Source organism: Hyalella azteca, unplaced genomic scaffold (assembly GCF_000764305.2).
Source record: "Hyalella azteca isolate HAZT.00-mixed unplaced genomic scaffold, Hazt_2.0.2 contig11760, whole genome shotgun sequence".
Lineage (NCBI taxonomy): Eukaryota > Metazoa > Arthropoda > Malacostraca > Amphipoda > Hyalellidae > Hyalella > Hyalella azteca.
The window spans coordinates 319,083-338,508 of NW_025941745.1; the positions used below are offsets into that span (position 1 = coordinate 319,083).

General features: G+C 39.8%; 2 protein-coding genes across 2 annotated transcripts; one reads left to right on the forward strand and one right to left on the reverse strand.

The window, feature by feature from the left end:
* Positions 1-388: 388 nt before the first annotated feature.
* LOC108673286 (cholinesterase 1) lies at positions 389-8,672 on the reverse strand. Its single transcript, XM_018161086.2, has 12 exons — positions 8,325-8,672; positions 7,962-8,084; positions 7,359-7,512; positions 6,592-6,706; positions 6,179-6,249; positions 5,794-5,890; positions 4,566-4,659; positions 3,782-3,932; positions 3,014-3,186; positions 2,357-2,516; positions 1,855-1,975; positions 389-650 (listed from the first exon to the last, which is right to left on the reverse strand). The coding sequence occupies exons 1-12, from the start codon at positions 8,619-8,621 to the stop codon at positions 461-463; spliced, it is 1,746 nt and encodes a 581-aa protein (XP_018016575.1). The 5' UTR covers positions 8,622-8,672; the 3' UTR covers positions 389-460.
* A 190-nt stretch (positions 8,673-8,862) lies between these two features.
* On the forward strand, positions 8,863-19,224 carry LOC108673285 (tetratricopeptide repeat protein 30A). The gene is made up of 15 exons (XM_018161085.2): positions 8,863-9,139; positions 9,601-9,666; positions 9,967-10,110; positions 11,315-11,506; positions 11,746-11,881; positions 12,090-12,254; positions 12,883-12,962; positions 13,125-13,313; positions 14,045-14,241; positions 14,949-15,009; positions 15,748-15,897; positions 16,539-16,714; positions 17,012-17,107; positions 18,205-18,317; positions 18,633-19,224. Exons 1-15 carry the CDS (start codon positions 9,062-9,064, stop codon positions 18,761-18,763), a joined length of 1,974 nt encoding a protein of 657 aa, XP_018016574.1. The 5' UTR covers positions 8,863-9,061; the 3' UTR covers positions 18,764-19,224.
* The last annotated feature ends 202 nt before the right edge of the window (positions 19,225-19,426 follow it).

Below are 19,426 nucleotides of genomic sequence, written 5' to 3' on the forward strand. Positions count from 1 at the left end.
AAAGATTGAAGAAATTCTGATTTCGCTGACGAAGTTGCAATAACAAACCCTCATTATATCGCGAATTGCATTCTTGGAATAACTGCGTCATTTTGGTAAAATGAAGGACAAAAAATTTCCACAACATCAGGAATATTTTTATAATTCAATGATCAGCTGAAGCCTGAAATTATTGTTAGAATCCTATTTCTTTGAATCGTTTAATGAAAGTTTTTGAACTCGTCAATCAGTTGATGCTGTAAAATTATCAATTTCAGTTGTACTTAAAAATCCAATGTTTCAGCTATACGAATCGCGTACTATTGGAATTCATTTGATACCTAATTACATTTTCTCATTTTATATACTGATGAACTTTGCAATGAAAGAAAAACAAATTTTTTCACGAATTACAATTGCACAGCACTCTTTGTATTTATTTTCCAAAGAATTATTTAGAGCTCAACATAAGAACCTACATTCATCGGCCTCCAGCTATAATTGCATTAATCCTGAGAGGGAGCGTGGCCCAGAAGTCCCTGGAGGCGCTCCTGTAGTAGGGGTAGAGGCCCGGCGCAGGAGTCACGCGAAGGAACTGGCGTGAGTCGTCCGCAGTGGCGGTCGGCCACACGAAGCCTAGCGAGGAACTGTCCGCCGTGGGCGTGGGGTTACTGCAACACGGAGCAACATTAGTGATGTTAACGTTACTCTTCTCTTGGAAGACTCATAAGACAATGTAAGGAGCAGATCTGACATGGCGCAGCTGCAACATGTAGATATATTAGTGATGTCAACATTGCTGTTCTCTGAGAAAACTCGCTTGGTAATTTAAGCAGCATGTTAGACATGGGTTGCATCAGCAAGTGTCAACATTAGTGATGCAAACATTGATGTTCTCTTAGAAGACTCATCTGGTAAGTTAATTAAGTAGCAGGTTAGACATGGGGTTGCTGCAACAAGTGGTAACATTAGTGATGCAAACATTGATTTTCTCTGATAAGACTCATAAGGCAATGTAAGTAGCAGGTCTTGCAAAACTTGGAACAGCTTGCAGTTATCGTCTGTGGGATAGAAGTAAAAAGTTTTGACCTATTGTGTTTCCAATATAAGGAATAAGAGACATTTAATGCTAGAGTTTCAAAATAAATGAGATGATTTTTTAGCTATAATTGTTCGAATACGAGCAAAAATATGTGTGGTCTAATACTTAACAAAGCTTTCCCACACCCACCGCTGTCGATGCAACTCGATGATCACATACTGGGATTCATCATTTAGTAAATGTCTTCGTTACAAAAATATTCGTCAACCGCCTTCGTCCAAAGCTCAAAAAATGTAAAAAATCTACCTTCTCGGATCTCACTTGGATGTTTCAGCAAGTTTTGATCTGTGGTACGTGACTTTACCCATGTGCAAACGGTTTTGTTGTGTGGTGTTATTGCGTACCCGAAATTTGAACGGTTTAGGCTCTGCAGCCTTCGATCGTATATATACATACAATTTGTCATAACCCTGATGGCCCATATTTGTTCCGTTCAGAACGTACCCATATTTATTCCATTCTTAGCGTATTCATATTGGTCCCATTCTTAGCGCACCCATATATGTTACATTCTTAGCGTAATATTTATTCCATTCAAAGTGAACCCATATTTATTCCATTCAAATCTTAGCCATATTTGTCCCAGCGTATCCATATTTGTCCCATTCTTAACGTACCCATATTGGTCCCATTCTTAACGTACCCATATTTGTCCCGTTCTTAACGTACCCATATTGGTCCCGTTCTTAACGTACCCATATTGGTCCCATTCTTAACGCACCCATATTTGTCCCATTCTTAACGTACCCATATTGGTCCCATTCTTAACGTACCCATATTTGGCAAAGTTGGCCCACAGTTCGCCGTAGAGGTCGCTCACGGCGATGTCGTCAGCTGTGGTCAGTTCGCTGGGCGTCCTTAATATGTATTGAAGATCGTCGCCATGGGCAATCCCTGAGTCGAATTATCCGACATTGTGAAATTTGTAAAATTAACAGTGCAAATATTTTTTTACTGGCAAAAAAATTTGAAAAATTAATATTAAAAAAATCTTCTGACTATATAATGGTGAACTGCAGTGCTGCCTTGCCACGAACTCGTATGAGTAGCATTTTTATTTGGGATAAAAAATGAGATAGCTTGGCATTTCGATTTCATAAAGAGTTATTTTCTGTGCGTACGGTTTTATGTTAGGATATAGATATTGTCACTCTAAGGTATGGTCCTTTTAGATTAATGTGATTGCTGTCATTTACGACATTTATAATCCAAATGAGTCGAAGACAGTGGCTAGGAACGAGTTAGACCATTAATTTCGAGGTTGATACGACTCACAGTTCGCGGCTTGGGACAGGTTGAGGCCGTGTTCGAGGTAGAAGTTGGTATACCCGTTAACGCCCCTGTGGTGCAGCTCGTGTAGGTACACGGGCACCTGTTCTGCCATCATCTCCACCGCCCAATCGAGAGGTACGTGGAAGAACAAATCCGTGTACAACTGCTGGGCAAAATGAAATCTTAAATAATAAGTCAATTAAGGAGTGTGTGTGCTACGTTGGCAGACAAATATCGACTTGCGAAATCAGAGCATAGGCTATAAATTTGTGAGAGCTAATTGGTCTCCTGACATAAATTGGAGGTCATTATGAAAAAAATTTACACCTGAAAATGAATCGTACTTTAATAAGTACTTGTGAGACTTGTGTCTAATAAACACTTATTTAAATGTTGGTGACATATGCTTGGTTGATTTTTGTTTGATCACTTTTATTTGCCAGGCTGGTCAGGGTTCATGCTCGGTATGACTAGGTAAAGCCAATCTTTTTCATCCTCCCGAGACACTAGTCGTTTGAAGCTGGAAATAAGATTCTTACCATTCGCTGATTTCAATCGAGTGCGCAAGGAGATATATTATTCCTCAGTCGCTTATGCAGCGTCTCCAACCAGAAGCATGGGTGTTAATTGCGGCTTCTATGTAAAAGATATCTTTCTCACCCTTGTAAGGTTATCAGCCTGGTCGCTGGTAATGTTGCCATCAATGTAGTAGTCATAAACGGTGTAGGCAGTGTTGACAGGATCTTCGTCAGGATATAACATCAGGCTGATAGGACCGTTCGTCTCGAAGTTTTCCTCCAGGGATTGGATAAAGTGCGGCAGGTAGAACAATTCTGTATAGCGAAAAGTCCCGAATCGAAATATTTATGGTAGTTTAATAAGAATAAATCGTTAAGATGGACTTGCTCTCTCTCATTTGTCCGATACTTCTGCGGATGATTCTATGCTTTTAATTTATAGAAAAATCCTGCCGCCTACACTTAACCTCAAATCCCATCAGTAAATTTCAACCTACTGTGACGAGGCTCATCTGTCTTTATTTTTCCTGTGATAGACAAAAACTGCACCAAATTCTAAGTAGTCACTGCAGAAAAAGCAAATTCCAGTATTTTTCTTAATAGAACCGACGTTGGAAAATTTCAAAGAGAATCGAGCCTATATAACTGTTCTACCGATAAGTCTCACTAGTTTCTATTAAGAGGTGGATGATCTTCGGAAAAATTATATCGCTTATGGAATATTCATGAATGAAGCCTAAAAGAAAATTCAGATTAGATGCCTGCACAAACTGAGAAGCTTGTATTCAAAAGTTACCATTGCTTCAGACCACAAAAAAAAACTTTCGTAAATACGAGGGAATTGAATGCATTGTAATATTGAGTAATTTTAATGTTTAAACCTCGATCGCCTAATATCTGTGCGAGTTACCGGTGGCCTCGATGGCGCCTTCGTCCCTGACGGTGCCCATCATGACAGGCACGTGAGTAAAGTCCCCGTCCAGCAGCAGGCGGGCGGGTTCAGCGGGAATATACTGGCCGTCGACGCGCGGCGCGAAACAGAAGGGCTGACCGTTCCATTCCTTACAAGCAAATCACCATTGATAATACTGTATGTATATGGAAGAATCGACATACGAAGAATTTCAAGCAACAAAAAGCAAATGCTTCGCAGGGACAAAAAAGTACTACATATCACGTGAAAATTCACATTCCAATGCGAAAGATGTTCCTATTTATTATGCAGACTGGACAATCTAGATTTAAATATAATTTTACAGAGTTTAGCTCGCAATGGCACACTTGGTTCTTTAATGGAATGATTTTCTTTACTATGGTTTTGCTTTGACTAATTAAATAAATGAATCTAAAAAGTCATTCAACTGACCGATATTTATACAAATTTTTCCTCCTTTGTCAAATATTTTGCTATGGGCAATGAGCATCATTCTTTCTAGTCCGCCTCTGCCCCTCTACCACTAGCAAGAAGCAAGTAACAGTATAGTGCATCAGCTGGCCCAGCTTTGGCCCAGCTTAGGGCAGATGTGTGGTAGCAACGGTCCACTGCCCCGCGGTCTTGCCGGCGAAGAAGACCGAGCGACTTCGGTTGGGTGCGGGGTCGGTGAAAGACAAAGGCAGCGTTCCAGCGCAGCCTTGGACTGATGCTTCTGAACTCTTACCCCAGAGAAAATAAATATATTTATATTTGAACGCACCATGGTGAGGTAGAGGGTGTCTTCGAGCAAGTGGGCGTTCACTTGCTGCAGGCAGTCCACAATTTCCTCAGATGAGTTTGCTCGGCACTGAAACCTGACGAATTTAGAATTCATGTTATTTTTCTTACCAGAAACGACGCATAGGACATTGCTACTTTGTGAAATATAATACTCATTTAATGGCACTTTAGAAATTATCAAGCATTGAACACTATTCGAATGTTAATATTGGCTTTATCAAGTACTTTAATGCTGTAGAATAATCTACTGCTGTTTAAGAGCGCGAACGTCACAGTATTCAAATTCACGGCCGCCCCGCCCGCACATTGTTGATAGCTTCTGCTGGGAGTAGCGCTACCCTGCGCTACTCCATAGGCGAATTAGTATAAGTGTTATACATGTTTTGTTAATTTATTGTGATTTGTGAATCTTATCTCTTCCGTTGATCTTGTATCTCAATTCTTAGTGAGTCATGCTCTGTATGTAAATTAATCACCAGTAAAACGTAATTTGTCAATCTATCAGGGCTAGGGTAAAGCAACCAAATTCCACCTTAATTTACAATTCAGGCTAGGGCTGCCATTCCCGTAAGTTCAATAACCTGCGGTCATAAGCGACTCATAGTGATATATCTGGCAACATTATGATTTAATTGTAGTTAACCCTGAATCCATGATTAATTGAAACACATATTTTTTTATATATTTGACTTTCTATTTAGTTGCGGCGTTTTCTGTCCCGCAGTTTAACAAACCTGAAATAAAGAAGATTTAAATAGAGATTTCGCAAGATTTAATTGTTCGTGCCTGGCTATCATTAAGTGACCCATGGAATTCTAGCCAGAACAACAATTTGTTCTTCGTGAGAGGTTAACTTTTTGTTCAGAAATTATTCAACATAATACCAGAGAAATTTTGTAACCGCTTCCTACCTGTATAATCATTAGCTGGTGATTTAGGTTAGATGAACTTTTTGATGTGAAAGCTGGGGCGTGAATGCATTCTGGTGTCATTTAACAATTTTCAAGACGGATAAAAGCGCTTCTAAAAGCTGTATTGTACACGCGTCGTGTAATATTCATAATGTAAGAATGACACACATTACGATAGGTCAACGCGCAAATTTTAATGCCTATTCTTAAAACGCACAAGAAGGCCTATAATGTTATCACGCGGGACGTGTTTGAGTTAACATATATTAATATATATGATATATTGTCTCGCCTTACTCGCGTGCTATGGTGTGGGCGTTCTTGTTGAAGTCGCGGCCGAGGGCCCATGGCGCTGTGATCGAGCCACTGTGCAGCAACACGCCGCTGAACAGACCTTCGCCAAACACATGAAGTAATTAATAATTCAAACAATAAGCTTGATCAAATGTGTGCATTTTACGGAAATTGTGAAGTTGTGTGATGTCCTGAGGGCTTTATGAACCGATGGAACCTTCGTCAATTGATCAATATTGTCATTATGGCTGAAATTATAGCGAGCTGTTTCAGGTGTCGAGAAATTACCTAATTCATGGTAATCTATAAAGAAAAAAAATATATAATAGATAATATTTCTTTTCAAACTTTATGTTAAAAGAATTTTTACGATCTCTATTTGATGCACCTTGAGCTGCTGGTGTAACCATTTGGAAATGAGCCGAAACAGATCCGGCGCTGGAGCCCATGATAGTGACACTGTTACGTCAAAAACAAACGCATTAGCTTTTGAAAGCTCCAAAAACTTTTAAAAATTAAATTGTATAACTAATAATTTAACATGGAGGATTTTTTTACAGATTCTGGAAATAATCATAATCTTGAAGTCCCATTCCAGATCGGATTTTTTCAATTATGTTTTAATTATTGTTCCATTGATAATTCGTCTGTTAAAAGCTGATATACAGACGGTTCGTCAAAAGAAATAATTATATGCGATATATGAGGGTTTGCCTGGCAGATGGCCTACCTATAAATACCATCTTACGTTCCCGCAGCTGCAGAATATTTCCTCGAATAATTAATTAAATTTGATCTCACCGCTGCGGATCTCCCCCGAAATTTGCTATGTTGTCGTGGAGGAACTTGAGGGCGAGGGTTTGGTCCTGAAGACCTTGGTTGCCCGGCGCAACTTCGTCGTCAGTGGAAAAGAATCCTGGCCATTTATGAGGGAAATTAAAAGATGCTAAGCGGGTTCCAATTTCTTATAGTGGACTGGATTCGTAAAATTACTGCATTTGATTTAACACGTTGACTACGATTGCTTCATCTTGTATTATTATTTCATTTTTTGTACTTTTTTAAGCAGGGTTACCAGACGGTCATTTTTTTCCGGACAAATTCCGTGATTTAGTTTTTCTCAATTGCGTTGGCCGGCTAAAATTTATGATAGGAGTACTTCCTAATTAAATTTTAAATACTGCAAAAAGAAAATGAATGGATTTTTTTTAGCGGAACCTACAAATAAACTAGTATTCATTGAATTATCGACCATTTTTGGCCTTTTTTGTTCTCGGATTTGGCCGATTTTAGGCAACCTGAATTATGTACCACTACCTTCTAGAAGAATACATTTCGTGGTACGCATATGTACCAATACGTAGTCAACGTGTTAACGGCTTGATGCGAGTACTCGAATTTCCACGATGTAAGAGCCTATATAGTGTTCTGTTCCTTCATATTGAATAAAAGCTTTGATTGAATATTGGGTTCCATGACGACTTCCTTTCAAATGAATTCTGACAGAAATATACCCTTAGAAAATCATTCTCTTTTGCAAATGAATTGTTTAATTCCGATGCACTCACCGAGAACACCCAGACGGTACTGGGGCATGGCCACGATGACGTCATGACGCAGCAGTGGAAATGCTTCCCCATAGGGCGTGGTGCTCCCGAACATGAAGCCACCGCCGTGGATGAACACAATGCTGGCCAACGAAGAGTTTACGTCCAACACAGTCTGAAAAAAGTATTTTATTCTCTTAACGCAGAAAATGAAGCATTTTTTCGCTACTTTAAAACCAAATTTAGCTTCTAAGATTCTTGAAACTCGTAATTAATCACTTCCGTTCGATTGATACGCAATCAATGGTTGTCAAAACTCTGATAAAAAGTATACTTTTTAGTGAAAATTTGATGCAGTAACCCATGACAGGAACAACTGCTATTTACGTAGTAATGGACTTCGTCCTGGGCTCAAAAGTCAGCTTTTGGAAGTAAAGTAACAATTCTGCAGAACAATTAAAGATATCAAGGAAGAGCAACGGACCTGCGGAACATAGATGTCGAGGAAGAGTAACAGACCTGCGGTACATAGATGTCGAGGAAGAGTAACAGACCTGTGGTACATAGATGTCGAGGAAGAGTAACAGACCTGCGGTACATAGATATCAAGGAAGAGCAACGGACCTGCGGTACATAGATGTCGAGGAAGAGACAATCTTCCTCCCCGGCGCCGAACCATTGAACGCACTCGCTCCGCGATTCGTTAGCTATCAGCGTTGAGTTCCAAGGCGAAGCTGGGACTGGAGGCTGCGCTCCAACAAAAATAATTAATTAATTAATAAACTTTCAAGAATTTTTGGAACGTTATAACAGAAATTTTGTTATTGGAAAAGATGCTGGAATAGAAAGTGACATGAAATTAATCAAATATCTTGTTGCACCGTGTGAAACTTCATCGCATCACCTTCTAGCTGGCACAACAATGTTATATTATAGTTAAATTTTAGACCAACAAAAATCAATTACTTTTGAAGCAAGAATACTAACCATGAACCTGAGCTTGTCAAGAGGCGCCTCAGCAAAAGGGATGCCTCTGAAAGCGAACACCGCGACCTCTCCCTGGATTTCCTTAACCCCCTGCACAAGCCCAAGGGTCGTCTGGACCAAGGGCTCTGAATCTCGTACTGTCATTCGAAGTCCCAATCTCGTCGTATGGTCCGTGGGCAAGGCTTTTCCATCATGCGGTGATTGTACACTTGATTGGACTACAGAAGTCTCCGCAGCAAATACACAACTAAGGACCAAGATTGCCAGAGGCAGGAAGTTAAATTCAGAAGTGCCCATTTTACTCACTGAAGCAAAATTCCTATGAATCCTCCAAATTTTATCCAAACGGTTATCTGCCCAAAAACAGAAGTCATTATCAAAGAGACCCAATCTGCGGCATTCTATTTTTGCTGTCATGGTGTCTTCCTGCGCTAACCGGGATGAATGCGTACGACACGCAGATTTGTCGTGAGCCTTTAACGAAAGGTTCACCGTCGCCATAGCAACCATTTGTTGTGGCTCCAGTTCCACACTGGCCTCAAGACATGTACGTGAACATGTGACTCAATATTTCAAGTAGTTTTTTTGCAATCGCACCGTCAATGTTGTGATATCCCGAATAAGATATATTAGATGAAGGCTACATGAAGTAGCGCATTATTGTAGCTTCTGGAATTGCACATTAGTGCTTTGAATCTAAAATTGCAATCAATAAATTGTTCGAAAAACACATCAAGATGTCCGCTTCAACAAAGATTATGCTACAGAACATCCAAATACGCGATGGCGAATATACTAATACTATTTACACAATGGTAAGAAACAGTTTAATATTACAAATTTTTAATATTATAAAATTATTTTTAAATAATTTATATTTTATACGGTGATAAAACATAATTTATTATTTACACGTTGACAAGACATAGTTTACTATCAACACGTTGATAAGAAATAGTTTGTTAAATATATATAAGATAGTAAAATAATGCTTGCTATTTACACGATGTTAAGAAATAATTTGCAATACAATGTCAGTATGACTATTATTATTAAACATTCAATCGGCGCTGACAAGTATATAGTTCCTGCAGTCAATTATCTAATTTAGAAATCGTTTTTTAAATCACTCCTGTACCACTCATGAGTAAGCGTAAGTAAGTTGAACGACTTCAAGATTCTATTCACCAAAGCGTTGAAAATATTTAAATTGGCAACATTAAAACTACATAATGTCGAATAAATTTGTTTATAACTATTCAATGTTTTGTTCCAGATAAAGGAGCAGAAATACAGCGAATGTGTTCAGGTCCTGAACCACATTCTCGAATCTTACCCGACGGTGAGATACGCTCTATATTTAACGGTATTGAAAATTATCACGGATTATTATGTTTCAAAATAGGTAGCTATTTCGTTCAGCTTTAAATTTAAAAAAATACCATTAGGGTAAGAGTTTGGTAAAGTTTTCCTCTTTAGCGTCTTTAATATAGTGACGTGCACACATTTTCACAACATTTAATTTCATATATCAACACCAAGCGTTAATAAACCTGCATCAATCCATACCAAACTGTTGAGTTCCTGCATTTAATTATTTAATTAATGACGATAAATAAATGCTTACTAAATTTTGCCGCAGTCACGGGCGGCGCTGTCGCTGCTGGCGTACTCCTACTTCTACATGCAGGACTTCGCTAACGCTGCCGACTGCTTCGAGCAGCTCACCCTCCTCTACCCCGACGTCGAGGACTACAACCTCTACTACGCCCAGTCGCTCTACCAGGTCACTACTATGTGCACAGTCTGTCTACCAGGTCATTACTCGCTGTACAGTCGCTCTACCAGGTCACTACTCGGTGTACAGCCACCCGACTAGGTCTCTATTCGGTGCCCAGTCGCTCGACTAGGCCCCTATTCGGTGCCTAGTTGCTCTAGTAGGTCCCTATTCGTATAACTGGAATAATTTTATATCCACATCCCAGAACTGTATTTTAGGTATTTTAATTACTTCATTCGTGCTTACGCACAAAACACAGCTTGAATCTCGCATTAGAATGTCTAACTGACCGATTTATCTACAAAAGTTTCACCACCAGCTTTGTTCCAACTTCCAAGTGATGCCATCTCATCTATATATAAATAACTTGATTAACATTATAAATTCAAATTTTGTTTAACAGCTCCGAAAAAATCATATCATTCATACAACCTCGTTTGAGCAGGATTAATGATGGGGCAAATATCAAATATACACTAAATTATATTATTAAAATCAAAGACACCCTTACTCCGCGATGATGGCATCGTCAGTGAAAAGTACAGATAAAGATCACTTTCGCTGGTATGCAACAGACCTTTACTTCCCATGCTTGATGACATGTGACAATCTCCTTCGCGATAACATTTGTTGTGTTGGTAATGATTTATCTAAAATTATTGTGATCTGAAGGACTTTTCCCTGTAAGCGATGTCCATGCGTCACATTACTGCGGATGCCAAACACTTTCATGACTAATATGAGCGACTATACTATACTGATCCAGCCCAGTGGAGCTAGTAGCTGACATATGTTAAACATCATTGCTTTAATGGAGATTTCCGTCATAATAAGTTGAAGATTTTTATAACGGATTGAGGTTAAATTTCAGTACTGACATGGATATGAATTATTAACCTGGAATACTATAACGAAGCGCATCCATTCAGCGGAGAAGACGATGCGAGGATATGGTGTCTGCAGGAGCTTCCGAATCTCGTGGTTCCGAATTATAAAATAATTCAGTAATGATGCAAAGATAAACTTAATGTGAAATTTGTGTACATTGGAAGAAGATTTTGAAATTTTGCCATACATTTATTATCAGGCATACGTGGCTTAATAACCTGCTATGACAAGCCAAGTAATGTAACGCATAAGATAAAGGAGCATTGCCAAAGATATTTTTGTTCAAGTTTTATGTATAACCTAAACTTTGATCATCACCCAGGCCTGTCTGTACGAAGAGGCGATGAAAGTGACATGCCAGATCGAGGGCGAGAAGTACGCGGGCAGCATCGTGAAGCTGCAAGCCGCCATCAAGTACGGCGAGGAGGACCTGCCAGGGGCCAAGAGCCTCGTCGACCAGAGTCCTGACGACGACCCAGATGCTGAGGTCAACAGAGCCTGTCTGTTGTACAAGGTCAGCAAACTCGTGACATTCCTATTACTCTTCGGTGAGCGAGTATTTTGTTTGGATTGGAGTCACAAAATCGTCAACCTCAGAGTGCGTGCAAAGTAAGACCTTAGCAAATTCATCAACAAGTGATTGCTGCCACAAATACTCTGGTTATCGATACCAAAAAAAATTAAAACGAAAAAAATGATTTATTAATCAAAGCGATGCCAAATATATAATTTTTCGCAACGACCACTGAGCAGGAAGGTCGCTTCGATGAAGCCTGTCAGAAGTTCAGCGCTGCACTCCAGGTCGTCACTGGGCACCCACATCTCTCGTACAACGTTGCCTTGTGCCACTACCGCCTCAAGCAGTTCGCTCAGGCACTCAAATACATCGGTAGAGTTTTCAGTAATTACCAAAAAATCTTCTGAACCTCTCTCTTCCTACAGTTTAAAGTTATATTTTTATTAAGTGTGTGCCTGAATGTCTGGAGAAACGTATCTTCTAAAGAGCATTATAAGCATTCGATTTTTAATATGGTTCTGGACAACTGAAGAACGAAGACCATAATCAAATTTGCCTAAACAAATATTCCTTCGTACAGCGGACATCATTGAGAAGGGCATCCGCGACCACCCTGAACTGGGGGTAGGCATGACCACGGAAGGGATCGAGGTTCGGAGTGTGGGCAACACGCTGACGTTGCACGAGACCGCGCTCATCGAGGCCTTCAACCTCAAGGCTGCCATCGAATATCAGCTCAAAAACAGTGAGGACCAAATGTTTAATTTTATTAAAAACTATTAAATACAGCGTTCAAGCTGGGAGAATTCATTTTAAACATCGGTAAAGATCAACATCATTAAACTTAGTTGAATCACGATTTAATCAAACTCAAGACGTTTTCAAACAGAACAGATCATTATGTATGAGAGCAATAGAACATATTTGTAATTATATGAGCTCAATGGTGCATAGAAGATCAAATAATTGCAAAGATGGACCCACACCCACTGTCAGTGGTGAGTAGCTTTACGGTTGTGCCAATTTTTATCATGGCAAATTCTGCTATGTCTTGTAATTTATTACATCAACATTCAAACCTAGTGCTGTACAATTCTCCACGCTATTTGTGGATAGTTTAGCTATTGTAATGCTACGTGACCATCGAGCTATTGTACTGACTCCTGAAAATTTACTAATTGTATTGTCCCTTGACAGTTGAGCTATTGTATTGACTCCTGACAATTTATTTACTGTATTGTCCCTTGACAGTTAAGTTATTGTATTGACTCCTGATAATTTATTTATCGCATTGTCTCTTGACAGTTGTGCTATTGTATTGACTCCTGACAATTCAATTATTGTAATGACTGTCAACATGTGTTGTCTGGCAGTGGATGCCGCCCGTGAGGCCCTCACTGATATGCCCCCGCGTTCCGAAGAAGAACTCGACGCCGTGACTCTGCACAATCAGGTGCGTGAATTGTGAGCTTCATCTTACAGCTTACCAAATAATCAATGCTGATATTCTAACCTACTATTTTCCGATTATTAGCGAAAATTATTTTTAAAATCTTGTTTGTGTCGTTTTAAGTAGGTAAGAAATGTTGGTGTAAGCTATTATTTTCTCTTGTAGGCATTAATGAACATGGATGCTAAACCAACTGAGGGTTTCGAGAAGCTGCAATTCCTGCTGGGCCAGAATCCCTTTCCTCCTGAGACGTTTGGTAACCTGCTGCTGTTGTACTGCAAGTACGAGTACTACCACCTCGCTGCTGATGTGCTCGCTGAGAACGCACATCTCACTTACAAATACTTGACACCCGTGAGTGTTGTGTACAAGCTTAAAAACATCTTGTGGGTACATATTAGTGAAATTTGAACGCACAAAGACTTGAAGCTCAGATTATCAATGAGCTAAAAGCTCGCCATGTTTGAAGCAACTTTTGAGTTCTGGATGCAAGTAATTACCGCTGTATGTGGCAACACGAACACAAATTGGACTATTTTTTTCCTGATTAGACCTGCTAATTAGTTAGTATAGTGTAAAAACTCATTGTGTATCATTCGTTAGAACCACATGACCTTCTGCCTGTCGTTAGGCCACAGTCATAAGATAGACAAGGTGAACCACATGTCATCTTGCTTTACGTTATTCTACAATTTCAAGAAGTACAATAAAGAAAATAAGTCCCGGGGCCGAATAAATGTTCCCGAAGACCAAAGTCGAAGGAAATCAGTAGGCACATTTCATATCTATTGATTCTTACTTTATTTATTTCGAACCACGCAAGCACTTCAGCATTATATAATATTAATATAAAAGTGGACTGTTTAGAGCGTAGCGCTAGAAATATAAAAGCACTTTTCCCGTGTCTATCCACGATGATTTTCGTTTCGGGATCTTAAATGTGAATAAATTTTATTTTTATTTGTGAAAGTCGAGCCACTGAAAAGTGGAAGACGGGAGAGATAAATACACAAATTTAGAAGTTTCAAATTTTGTTATTATGAAAGGAAGAACAACAGTTCTGTATTTGTTCCCTCTTGTGACAGTATTTGTTCGATTTCCTGGACGCGCTGATAACGCAACAAACGTCGCCGCCGGAAGCCTACCGTAAGTTCGACGAGCTCGGGTCCCGGCACATCGAACTGCTGAGGAAGCTCACGAAAACTGTACAGGAGGCGCGCCAGAACCACGACGACGAGCAGGTCAAGAACGCAGTCAACGAATACGAGGAGGTGCTGGACAGGTTCGTGATGTGACAGGTTCGTGGTGTGACAGGTTCGTGGTGTGACAGGTTCGTGGTGTGGCAGGTTCATCGTGTGACAGGTTCGTGGAGTGACAGGTTCGTGGTGTGACAGGTTTGTGGTCTGACAGGTTAGTGGTGTGACAGGTTCGTGGTGTGACAGGTTCGTGATGTGAAGGGTTCGTGGTGTGACAGGTTCGTGGTATGACAGGTTCGTGATGTGACAGGTTCGTGGTGTGACAGGTTCGTGGTGTGACAGGTTCGTGATGTGACAGGTTTGTGGTGTGACATGTTCGTGGTGTGACAGGTTCGTGGTGTGACAGGTTCGTGGTGTGACAAGTTCGTGGTGTGACAGGTTCGTGGTGTGACAGGTTCGTGATGTGACAGGTTCGTGGTGTGACAGGTTCGTGATGTGACAGGTTCGTGGTGTGACAAGTTCGTGGTGTGACAGGTTCGTGGTGTGACAAGTTCGTGGTGTGACAGGTCCGTGCTTGATAGGTTCGTGATGTGACAGGTCAATCCTTAATTGTGCTTAAAAGACATACACTGCAGAAAAAAAGTTAAATTAAGAAACGAAGCCCCTCTGGCTCCATTTCTTTTCGCAGTTGATAAGTCCGCATTCTCAATTCTTTATTCGCCAGAATTATTTCAGACATTCGTTTAGCGTGAGATGAAACCATAATAATTTGTATTTTTTGTTGATTTTGCAGGTATATCCCGGTGCTGATGGCTCAGGCGAGGCTCTACTGGGAGCTGGAGAACTACCCTCAGGTCCGTGCTGGAGTTGCGGCCTATTTTCCAGTAGAGGAACTCAAAAATGTTCACTTCACGTTTGTTATTGCTGATTTATGAGGATCAATTTCTAAGTTGGTCAATGATTGTAAATTTTTGCTATCATGGGGAATAGTTTTGATGCTACTATTTTAGAATTAATTGAATTTACCACTATTCTCTTAACTCGAATGTGATTCAATTAGGCCACTTTTAAATGATATCCGAATAAAATTATAAAATTACCTCTTTACGAACAAATTTCTCTAAAACAATATATATCTTCGACACATTGATATGCAAAGTTTTCAGAACTATCTACAACAACTATTTTCCGATTTCTGACAGTTGATTTTGTTACATTAGAACATCAGTATAATTAAAATTGGGCATCGGGCTATTCAATTAGGGATTGGCTCTTATACGATTTTTTATATTTTAACTTAAATGACATTCGAAGATGCTCTGTTATGATAGACTCTCCGCATGTTCGATTGTCACTTTCGTAAAAATGAACATTTGCATGAATGCCAACGCTGCATTTTTTTTTTAGCTCGGTACTAAAGTTCGTGACCGCTAGTGAGCGGCAGCTTGCGTTCGACAGAGACCTCGACCAACTTTTTCCCCGATTACCTACCTTTCTAACATTAAACCTTCTTCCTACAAATGTCAGTTATCATTGTCGCCAATTTTAGTACACTAAACCACTAATCCACAACAATTTTATATCCTTTAAAGGTTGAGAAAATTTTTCGCAAGAGCGTGGAGTTCTGCAACGAGAGCGACGTGTGGAAGCTGAACGTGGCACACGTGCTCTTCATGCAGGAGACCAAGTTCAAGGAGGCCACGGGCTTCTATGAACCCATCGTCAAGAAGCATTATGATAACGTGAGTTATAGATCATGTTACAGCTTAATGTTATTGATGAATGTCATAGCTAAATGTTACTGTTGATTGTTATAGCTCAATGCTACTGCTGATTGTTGCGGCTCAACGATACAGCTCAATGTTATTGCTAAATGTCATAGCTCAATGTTACTACTGATTGCTACAGCTCGATGCTACTGCTAATTGTTGCGGTTCAATGATACTGCTCAATGTAATTGTTAAATGTCATAGCTTTATGTTACTGCTGATTTTTATAGATCAATGTGACTGCAGATTCTTGCTGCTCAATGATACCGCTCAGCGTTATTGCTGAACCATACAGCTCCAAGTTACTACTAAATCTTATTAAAACAGTCATGCAGAGGGTGCTATGCATTTCCTATTAAAAATTTAGCGCAATGTATAATCGAATGTGCGTGGTTAAAAACTACCTCAAAAATCCGCATTTGTATTGAATGTAAAGTAATTCATATTTCGTATACCAGAATATCATACGACACTTTCAGCACGCCTCTGAATATTTTACATCGAAATTCAATTCTCTGGAGAACAAATCGATCGCAATCCTTCTGACGTTATTGTTAAGTGTCCAGGTGTCAGATACTGATAAATGTTCAGCAATTTGTGTGTTGTGGGGCCAGATCTTGAGTGTGAGCGCCATCGTGCTGGCCAATTTGTGCGTGTCGTACATCATGACGAGTCAGAACGAGGAGGCCGAGGAACTCATGCGCAAAATCGAGAAAGAAGAAGAGCAGCTCGCGTATGAAGATCAGGACAAGAAAATTTACCATCTGTGCATCGTCAACCTCGTGATCGGGTGAGCATCAATCCTTGTAGCTCATGTACAAAAATAGGGGGAAATTGTCGCGGAAATTGAATGGGGGAACACCTTGTAAATGGCCTTGATGATCAGAAGTTTCTTTTTTTTTATTCTCTTATTCAACTGACAGTTTCACTACTTGCAGCTATATAGGTACAAACTATAATAGAAGAGTGAACTTCAAGTGTTGGTATGATAATAGGTTAATACACAACATTTTCTTAATTACCGCGTTTAAATGCCCAGTCCCAAAGAATTGCGTCGCTTTGACACCTTGTTTGATCTCTCTTGCAGGACATTGTATTGCGCGAAAGGCAACTATGAATTTGGCATATCCAGGGTTATCAAAAGCCTAGAACCGTACAATAAGAAGCTTGGTCCTGATACATGGTAAGTAAAGCCTAAATATCGCACTTAAAATAATATCTCGTATACGTGTACAATGATTAATGTGCTCAATTGTTTTACCTATGTATTGTTTTACTGCGCTCAATCATTGTAACAATCAAGAAGAAGTTGAAATAGTTGTTGTACAATCTTTTTGGCGTTACAATTGTAACGTTCACGAAGAAATTGAAACAGTTATATGTTGTACAATATTTTTGACACCGAAAAAGAAATTGACTTCCATTACAAAAATGTCATTCGTTGTACGGAAAAAGCAATCGAGCACTTATTCCAACACTGAATGTTAAACTTTTCGCACCAGCGGTCCCCTCCTCTTCTGCTCGACGGTTACACTTGGTCTGTCATCAAAGCTCGCGGGCAAGGCGACAAAGAAGCGTCTTCCGTTGCAGTTCAATGTAACTTGAGAGGCTAATATGCAGAAACATTTTTATTGGTAGTTATTGGATCGTTTCATTACGACTATCGGCATTTTGAGAGCATATAGTGTTCGATTCATCTTGCTTAACATATTATCAACTTCATTGAACTATACGGACGAAAAGATGCTGCCGAGCTGGAGGGTTGTCAGACCAGACACCGTCGTTGCAGAGGAATTGAATTAAAGTCCATTGAATTAAAGATGTGCTTATCAAATCTTGTGTACTTCAGGAGAAAGTTTACGCGGTGGAAGTCAGGGTGATGGCGGTCTTAGTAAAATTAGGAGTACATCAAGGGAAAGGTTACACTGGGTGGTCAGGGTGATGACGGTCCGAGTAAAATTAGGTATAGACACAAGGTACCTAGGTGTAGGTAGCTGTAGTAGGTAGGTGGAGCCCGGTGCTCGACGAGCACGCACTTCGTCGTACAATAATACTTCGTCCAAATGAGTACAATACTTTTTAGCGCATTTTCTCATTTACGGAAAAAATGCACTATTGTGCTCGCCATGTCCGTCTGTCTGTCCGTCCATCTGTCTGTCCGTCCGTCTGTCTGTCCGTCCGCCTGTCCGTCCGTCCGTGACCTCAAGTTTTGGTCGACGAGAAAATGAGCTCTCTGTCACTCACTGCTGTGAGTACTGAGTAATACTTTTTTTTCTTCAGGTACTACGCTAAGCGCTGCTTCTTATCGCTCATCGAGAATTTGTGCAAGCAAATGATCACCGTCAAGGATTCAGTTCTGCAGGATTGTAAGCAGTTCCTCGAACACTGTGAAGGTAAGAATAACGATTGAAGAATGACTTATTTTTATTTTAATTACTGTCGCAAAATATACTAACTTGTTTCTATTCATAATTATGATTTACTCTCACTGCTGTAATGATGCCAAATTTTCAATATTAATAAATACCGTAAATTTTCTGAAGATTACGAAAATAAAATTCAAGTCACTGTCTTTGCTGTGGGAGGTAATTGAGAATGTATAATGTTCCTAATTTTACTTTTTTTCTAGGGAATTATTCCAACTTATATTACTTATTTTATTCTCCTATTCATACTCTGTTAATATTCCTTGAAACTTTTTTTCTCAGCGTACGGCCGTGACGTGAAGACTCAGATCGAGCAGCCCCTGGAGGAGACGTCTCCGCATCCTGGACGCAACACTGTCACCTACGAGGCACGCATGCTGAAGGCACTTCTCTTGCAGCTTGATAGAATTTAATTCAGGCAATTAAACCGTTATTTATTATTTATATCCAATATAAGGCCTTGAGTCGAATGCGTTAATTGGGGTAACACTACCTTAAAAGCTAAGATATGTACATGAAAATTAGTTTAACATATATTAGAGGAATTTGTTAATAATATTTTGCATAATCGAGATTTTTAATCGCCTTGAGGGCTTCAAAGACAAAATCAATGCACCATAAAGTTAGCATGAATTAAAATGGATAAATGAGGCGTCCTGCTTGAAAGGGAAAGTACGCTTAAGTGCATACTTGTTCAATTTAGAAATTTCCCACTAATATTTCCGTACAATTGAGCATTTCTTGCGTCCGCATTGCATAGTTCAGTATCCCTACTTTTTGTGTGATTTTGCCAGCGACGATTTGTTTCGTTAGTTTATTTCGCATAACTTCATATCTGGACTACTGTAATAAAACAATTAGTGGGATATATTCACAGTCCCATCTATTTATTATCCTTGTACATGGTAAATTCCTTTGATTTTTTAGTGTCATCATATCTGGTTCGGGGGCACGGAGCGGAGCGACCCACGCGCGTGCAGCGCCCATAGGCTTTACCATGCCATTGTTGGATACGCTCTGTCGTTCCAGAACAGCCTTGTATGAGCATATTTTTTCTGTTCAAACTTGTCTAGCTC